The 8383-nt window shown below is 44.4% G+C and overlaps 1 protein-coding gene across 1 annotated transcript in view; it reads right to left on the bottom strand.

The window, feature by feature from the left end:
• Positions 1 to 930: 930 nt before the first annotated feature.
• LOC144151901 (caveolin-3-like) overlaps positions 931 to 8383 on the bottom strand; it is a 52133-nt gene continuing 44680 nt past the window's right edge. The window contains exon 2 of the mRNA XM_077683065.1: positions 931 to 5945. Within this exon, the coding sequence (XP_077539191.1) occupies positions 5583 to 5945 (363 nt within the window). The 3' untranslated portion in view covers positions 931 to 5582. The remainder of the gene's footprint in view (positions 5946 to 8383) is intronic.

Genomic DNA, 8383 nt, shown 5'->3' with positions numbered 1-8383 from the left:
CGCAAGTTCCGCGAGCACGGGCCATCTCGAAGATAATACATTTCGCCTAAAAAAGCGGGGGAAGATGTCGGTCGATTTCGCGCGCTCAGGACTCGTCAACTACGTGACCGCCGCGACGGCCGCTGGCGGGCATCGGTAGGGCGGTACGGCAAGTTCGCCGCTAGTGCGCACGTAGCTTTAGGGTTAACAGACCGGCGCCGCTGACACAGGGTCGTCGCCTCAGCCTACGTTACCATAGTGCATTTCAGAAGCTGTGTGCAGCACTGTAGATGCTACACTGAACAACCCGCCCACTGAGCACGCCTAACCCACCGTGATGGGAGCCTTGAAATGACATTTCAAGGCCCATTTCCATTTACATTTCTATTTCGCGGCAGTAGGAGTCGCAAGGCCCCGTCGCCGGAAGCGGCACCCTCAATGGGCGGAGTGTTAACAACAATGCAGCCGCCACAGGGCTGCACGCAGCTTCTGAAATGAACTGTAGAATACGATGGCAGGGTGTTGTCCTAGGTGCAGGGGTAGATTTCCGCCGGGCCCAAATATGTTTACACGAAGGATTTATACACCCCAAAATCTTCAACCTTGAACGAAAACCTGTCGAAAAGACGGCATACGTGTGACGAACCACTTTGTCAACCCTTTTGAAAAATACAATGTCATTATTTTGGTACTCGCCTTTGCGGTACAGTGGTAGCTTTAAGTAGTTTTCAGTCGGCCACTTAGGTGTTGATATGGCAGACGTAATTAGAACATTCTACTAGCGACTTGAGGGAACTACGAGTGCTTGTTACAGTAATCAAACGAGCCGAATCCGCTGCTGAAACTATGCCCGTTCTTAGTCTTTCGACCTTCAATGCTTGTAGGTCAACACAAACAAAACATAAAAACACTGACCAGGTAACATTCAGCGATTTGCTTCAATATTTTTTATTGGAGTACAAATCGCGACGACACGTGCAACTCTTTCAGCTGTACGAAACACGGAGAAGCATAACATGATAGCTTTGTACATGGTTCAAGTAGCACACGACCCCAGTGTCAAATTCGCAGTTTTGAACAAAAGCATCGGGAGGCTGTTATGTCTAAGATGGTGCAAGGGTTAACAGGCGCAACTTTACCTGTTCCTTCTACATTTGAGTTATGGGTACTGGAACTGGTTTAAATTACATTTTATCGGTAAAATATGAGACAAAATGAGACTAAGGGCTCGGGCTAACGGGTACTGGCACCACCCCGGCAGCCACTTATTTTTGTCCACGGCTTTCTGGGAACATGTAAAATGCTTCATAGAATAAATCTGTGACACACCGAGTTGTCAGGGATGAAGGTGGAAAAAAAGAAGAGGTGTAAAGCTTACCGGATAGCCGTTGTTTTCACATCCTCAAAGTAATCCACGGCACTCTTTTTAACGTTTTCTTTTCCGCATACTTCACGGAGAAAACAACCCACCCTGTTTACTTCTGCGTACGGTGTTTGTGCTTGCGCCTTTTTACCACGGTAAATGACAAACGAAAAATCTCAGAAACAGATACTCTGATGTATCATACCGTTCTGCATGCTGTGAAAGTCCCTGCAGTGAGCAAAATTTTTTCTTCGGAAAGGCTTATCTTAAGGTCAAGTGATAAAGAGCAATCTAAGCGCCATGTTCTCGTGCTCCACGCATATGAAAAATTCTGGAGTACCTTGAAGCCGTGTGCCATTTGCTTATGAGAGTGTCAAAAAATATGAAGATGCACGACAAGAAGGCGCTAAACGTTCGAAGAATCATACCAAATTGCACATACAACATTGTTAAGGTAGACACAATACGAGGGGTCAAAGGGTTTCAGAGGGTAAAAGACAAAACACTTCTCAAAGCACAAATAACGGGAACATACGTCTACGTCTGCTCGATGAAACATTGTAGGTTATTCGGTAGGCCGGCTAACGACAAATGCTGATTGGACAACAGTGGTTATACGTTCAAATAATCCTGTATAAGGCGGAAGTACTGCTTTCTGTATAGGGTGTGGACATTTCAAAAGCTTATAACTTCTGAGGCTGAGTTTGCCAAATTGGGTCTCATGTGTAGCTAAATTTCAGACAAGTTGTGTAATAAAAGGACAAACCTGCTGACATTAATCTCGTTGCTTTACACGCAAGCGCGGGTATAAAATACTTTGCAATGTACGAGACCACCAAACTAGAGAAATGATAGAGTAACTTCCGAACACACAGCATCACGGTAGTGAAAGTACTAGTCAACGAGCACAAGGCGCGATATTTCGACCTTGAGCCGACTGGAACTTTGATTTCCATTTTATATAAGGCTGTACAGGCCTCTAGCGCAAAAGGTTTCGTGCTTAAGGGGCACTCTTTTCAAAAAACTATTTCTTGACCAGGCTGTTGGGTTCTCGCTGTAAGCGTTCAAAGAAACTACAAGCTCGCAACGTGATGCAAAAATAAGGAGTGAGCCTGTGTGTGCAGGTAAGGCACTGCGGCCTGCAATTGGGTGGAGTCATAAACATGGTTTTTTGGGGAAAATGCCAGACATTAACAATTTATTCATATTTACTTTCTGTGTGAGCACTCCCACGTGAAATGGCAAACAAAAGAAGCAAAATTTATTTAGATTCGCTCATTTACGAGTAGAACCGAAGGTAGTACTGGCTGATAACATCTGAAAATATCTTCAAACCTGATGAAAAAGTGCAAGGTACAGATGGGTGTGACTGCGGTAATGATGTAAACCAGTAAGCACCAGTACTACGGAGCTGGAGAAACCAACAGATCACGGAGCAACTTGAATCTGGTGTAAAACTGCGGTCTATAAAAAGTGTGAAGGCCAGGGAAATGGTTTCTTTTCTTTGACAAAAGAGGTTTCTTACTTTAATTTCGAAGAGATTTAACGATTGTTATGAGTTCGATAAAAAATAATAAGAATACAGGAAAAATGATGTAGAGCAAAAGCACCTGTTTTCTTTTTATACAAAGAAGAAATCAAACGAGCTAATTGAAACGTATGAACGGAAATTAAGTATACTAATATGCTGCGCGTCTCCTATTCACGAGAATGTCAAGTTAAACATTCAGCATCTGTGTCCTAGATGTTCAGCTGCCTCGCGCTCGGTCGCTGCGCCATAACCAGATGTAGAATCGCTGATTGATGAGTTAAGAGTTGCGATAATGTAGCGAATAACTCGAACCTCACAGGCTAGTAAATATTAATTGGTTAGGTGAACGAAGAATCCTAAAAGCATCCAAATATCAGAAAAAATATAAACGATACGGCCCAGGCGTAAAGATTCCTACAGGCTGAGTACGTTTTGCCTTACACATCCTTAAGCTACCCATTGTCAAAAATCAAAGTGAAGATAGCTATCTTCAAAGACCGTGCCCCGAATATTAGGAAGGTGACGCTGCAAGGTACGCATTCTTGAGCCACCGAGGGAAAAAATACGTTAAAAGGCAACATGTGCAGCATTAAGCTATGTCGATGTTATATGCGGCGTCTTGGATATGACTACACTAAGTTCACGGCACTCGGGGTGGGACCTGAGATAAGACTTGAACACGGAGACTGGTAAGTCAAAGTCCAAGGAGGTAATAAGTGGGTATATTTTGAGATCTTCGTCAAACTTCAGATTTTCGTCAAAGGCTCTGAACCTGCCTTTTTGCATACACCTTTCGAAATAACGAAAGAAGCTGGCGGAATTTCAGTTGAAATTCGTGTAGTGCGTCTCAAACAAGGTCCCATCTGAGTGGAAGGGTGAACTGCATAAAAAGTGACGCTTCCCTCCTCGAAGCTGTTTGAAGTGGCTCGTATACACGTATTATAAGTCACCGGCGACAGACATCCTTATAATAAGATGTTTTTACTGCTTCTTGTTCCGGCTGCAGTGTGATAGTCAAGTTTCAGTTGCTACGGGAAAATTTAGAGCGAAAAGTTTAAGCTACGATGAGTGAATTATGCCCAGGAAGCATAGCTTTTGATTCGGAAACTTTCAAGGTGCAGTTAGACAGCGTTTAATTGGCTATTCCCTGATAGGTTAGGCCAGCCCTGGTGGGATAGAATACTTAATGGGTACGTGCTTTCGCTTCACTTAAGTGATGTTAGGCCAGTCTAAGCTACGGGCCTGTCGTCTCTTTGCCCGGGGAAGCCGAGCAAATAACAAAGGAAGGATGGTTTGGGTCGGATAAGGATGTTGCTTTGTACTGGGGACACGAATTGGTCTTTATTAGTTTTAAGATGGGGTGTATAATCTAGATGTCGACGAAAGATATAGAAGAATAAGCAAGAGATAAAGAATTATATGAAGAGAACATTGCGCGAATGAAAAACGCTTAAGCGGAAGAAGAGGTGGTTAAAAGGGTGCACAACACATGAGTGGCAATAGGTAGCGACTGAGGTTGCGGTTCTAAAGTTCCGGTGTTTCATATTTGTGTGTATGTTTGAAAACATGTCCAAATAATGATGCAGCACCCACTGAAATAACTCGTACCATTCCTGCTAACAGTGCTGTTAGCAATCCACATTGCGCTGACATAGTTCGGACGAAATCCAATGAAAAGTGCACGCATACTCTACAACAACAAAAAAACAACGGTAACAATACAACGCTACGATCACTGTATAAGAGCATTGGCTGGGCTCTAATTGGTAGGTTTAGTGAGTGACCATCCCTAATTTCTGTTCCCCCATCAGCATAACAAGGGCTTCCAGTTACTCAATAGTTTCCAGATTCGTTCAAAAGGCTTTCCAATATATTTGTGTTATCAACTGCGCCTGCAGATCATATGATGCATATATACACTTCTGCGATAGAGAATCACCTGCTGCAACCGCGCAGTGAACTTCTTGATGTCCCGACTTCATTATCGATTTCCCATCTTCCATGAAGCGTCAATTATAGTTATGCGGTTTTCATTACTTATCGGTTCTTTAACGCTTGCAAAATGTAGCAAGCAATAAATAGGTGGATCATTTTGTATACACAAAAACATTTTCTACACATGTCCTTATCAGTTAGATGCATGAAGGGCACGTGAAAATGTTCAGAGGCACGTAGAAAATAATTCACATGTTTTTGGATCATTGCTAATTATAAGACAAGCTCTGAGTCTGCTCTGGATATCATTCGCTCTGGCACTTATATCGGTGCTCAGTTCGTAGTACGGCGCGTTTTACTGTGCTGAAAGTTCAACAGAAACATCTGCGGTGTCCATATGACTAACCTCTGCAGCATGAAAATGTTTAGGCTAATGGAAGGTACCACATTCGAAATCAGAAAACCAAATGCGGTGTCCCCCTCGCAGTAATTGTGAAACAATTGGCGAGTAAATTGTTTTTTAGTCATTTTTGACGAGTTTTCTCATTTGCCTATTGTTGGCCGCTGGGGATAGTAGAGACTTCGCGCACAACATCTTCTGCAGCAAGCAACTTGAAGAAGGTGAGTAGACATGCCAGTGTGAATGTTTACACGGAACAAATGCGAGTTTACCAGCTCCGTGTGACATATTTGCCAAAATAATATCGCTGAATTACCCCGTGGCCTGTCGCCCATGATCATGTTCAAGACAAGCAAATCTTTCGCGCGACATTTTTAAATGTTATCCACGTGATTTCCGGAAGCCGGCAAATGCTGTATGCGGATCCTGCTGAGGACCAGGCCCATCTCGGAGAAGCAGGGCGCGCAGCACGACTCGAGGATGATGCGCATGTACTGGCGCACGACGTGGCAATTGACACGGCAGTGGCGTATCGCGGGCCCGATGCACCAGATGTGCTGGAACGAGAGGCAGGCGAAGCTGATGCCCACGATCAGCGCCAGGGGAACCGCACACAGCAGGCTCAGCACCCGGTAGCAGAAATTCTTGGTGTGCGTGAAGGTCAACGTGGCCGCCTTCCAGACGCCATCCAGCGAGTACGTGCCCTCGGGCTCGGCGAACACGTCGTCAAACTCCACCTGCGTCAGGAGCGAGCAGAAAGAAAGCAGAAAAACATGTTACGTTTTCAACAGACAAAAAAATTACCATTTTTTCTTAAAGACAGTCCAGAGAAGAGCGAAAGCTAAACGTGCGTCCAACCTGGACTGAGTGCGCGCAATCGATCGTCAAAACCTTCAAAGACCCAAATCGCAAACTAACAATGAACCCCTGCGACGATTTTTAGCGCACTAAGTAACGCATCTGCTCACGACCTAAATTCAATTCAATTCAATTCAATTTGTTTATTTTTCACCAAATCAATACACCAGGTGAAAAATGGTGAAAAAATGGCGGCCGAAAAAAAACTGCAATAAAGCAGCTTGACAGAGCTCCGGCAACCGTTTGGAATGTATACCGATACTTGGTCTATGATACAAAGGTATACTATTGTACCCCTTATTCGAGATCGATGTGTGTATTTCTTATCTAGAAATGTCCCTTTTTTGAAATTTTCAGTTAACCATCTTCATACAATGGAAGCACGGTTTCATGCACGCGGCGTGTGTCGAGAGATCTTATGAGCGATTTTCGGTCACCCAAACGGTTTGTAGGGAAATGCATTAGTTTTTTGACAGAACGCAATTGCTCCCACTAGGAAAGCTTGCGCTTTAAAAGTCCGGCATGGCTCAAAAAAGGAGCGTTCCCTACTGTCTCTCTACGCGCCCCTGTTCCAAATCTTGGTGCCTGGATTTCCTGAACACATTTAATCGATCCATGTTGTGGCACCCGGGGTAAAGATGAGTGAACAATCAGCGGCACACTGTTCAAAATCTTCGGCACGCGTAAACAAACCCGTGCATAATGCACGCAAATAACTTCTAGAAGGAATACCATCCTGGAGAAGCAGCCGGGTGAAAGCTTGATTAACCTTGCACAGTTAATAAGCAAGCCGGAGAATTAGTAAGTCAGCGAGCGAGTGAGTTAATAAGCATGTTAGAGCACTCTGTAGTGCCAGCTTGTCTAGTTGTGCGTATTTATTTGCTTCCACAAATGCCAATATCACACAAGACCCCTTTGAGAGGTCATTCATACAAATGAGACAATAAAAAGAGCCCCCCCCCCCCTAAAAAAAAAGTGAAGTATTGCTGCATGATGCGAATACTGGATAATACAATACTGGATAATAGAAAGGGACAAACAAAATACCACAGGAAACTAGATCTATTAAAAAGACGGGATTGCGTTCTGCGGCCTAGCAGCAATAACAATCAAATGCAATACCTACCGCGACGTCCCGAAGAAAAACGTAAACTCTTTCCAGTAACGACTGAGAAAGTTCCGTTTCCTATTCCGAAGGGAGCTAGTGAAGCGTGTAGACTAACCCATCTATTAGTGCAGTAAACCAAAAGCCGGGTTAACAAAGAGGTTAGCCTATGTTATTTTGCCGGTGCTTAACCCGCTAGTCTGTTCGTCCTAGGATAATTTTGTTGGCAAATCTATGATCACAATTATATCAGACCACTTGTCCTGAGATTGTTAGGGAGAGCCACGGAGTCTGCCTTAGGGAGCTCCTGGGGCAGCTTTGTGGCAGCCTCATGGTCAGTTACGTTCCGGCGGAGAGGGTCACCTCAAACGACAGCTGGCCTAGTTGCTTTGCTAGTCCGGCTAAATCGCCGGAGGTTCCATAAGGATCGCATTTGTACCACGTATTCTGGAACCGGTTGTTACGTGGGGACGAAAACCTGCGGCCGGATGTTTCACATATATCTTTGTGGACACGTGATAGTATGCGCGCAACGAAGGTTTCTACCCTCCTTTGTCTTCAATGTGGTCAGAAATATGATTGTTCTTGCTGCCAGCTATTCCTGCGAACAAAATATGCAGAAATAATTTGCGCGAAGTGCTTCAGCTTTCTAACACATTAGGAAAGCTTGTCAGGTGACTGTAAGAGCAAAATATGGGTTGATGTCACTTCCATCTCATTTTTACCAATTGCGAAGCCTGTAAAACTACATCACAAGATATTCGTCAATGTGGAAGTGTCCATGCTGTACCAGATAAGAATACAACAACCGCAGCATATATTCTGACCGGGAACACATCTGCACACTCCACCTGCACAAATGAACCGGAGCTTCGTGCGTGTCAATAATTCGCAGGAGAAAAAGCCGGATAAAATAATTTCGGAATAATTTTCACCAGTAGGAAATTATAATGGGCCCCAACCCTCCAGACCACTCGCCGTTTTCTACTTGGCCTCCTTGAGAACGTCATAGCCATGGCCGGTTATTTTGCAAGGCATCTCGTGCTTCGCAGCAGGGTGCCTTATAAAAACTGAGCAACACAAGCATCCACTATCCCCACTTATGCGCGCAGTGTATAAATGCCAAAGGAACAAGAAGGGCGCACTTACGCCTGGTCAAAGGCAGGTGGTTTTGAGGTGTCTGTTTATACCGACAGATTTCTTTCGCAGTAA

This window comes from Haemaphysalis longicornis, unplaced genomic scaffold (genome assembly GCF_048455015.1).
Source record: "Haemaphysalis longicornis isolate Haplotype H1 unplaced genomic scaffold, Haemaphysalis longicornis Haplotype H1 scaffold_9, whole genome shotgun sequence".
Taxonomy (NCBI): domain Eukaryota; kingdom Metazoa; phylum Arthropoda; class Arachnida; order Ixodida; family Ixodidae; genus Haemaphysalis; species Haemaphysalis longicornis.
Note: the sequence above shows the minus strand (reverse complement) of the source record. Positions and strands in the feature narration are given on the sequence as shown.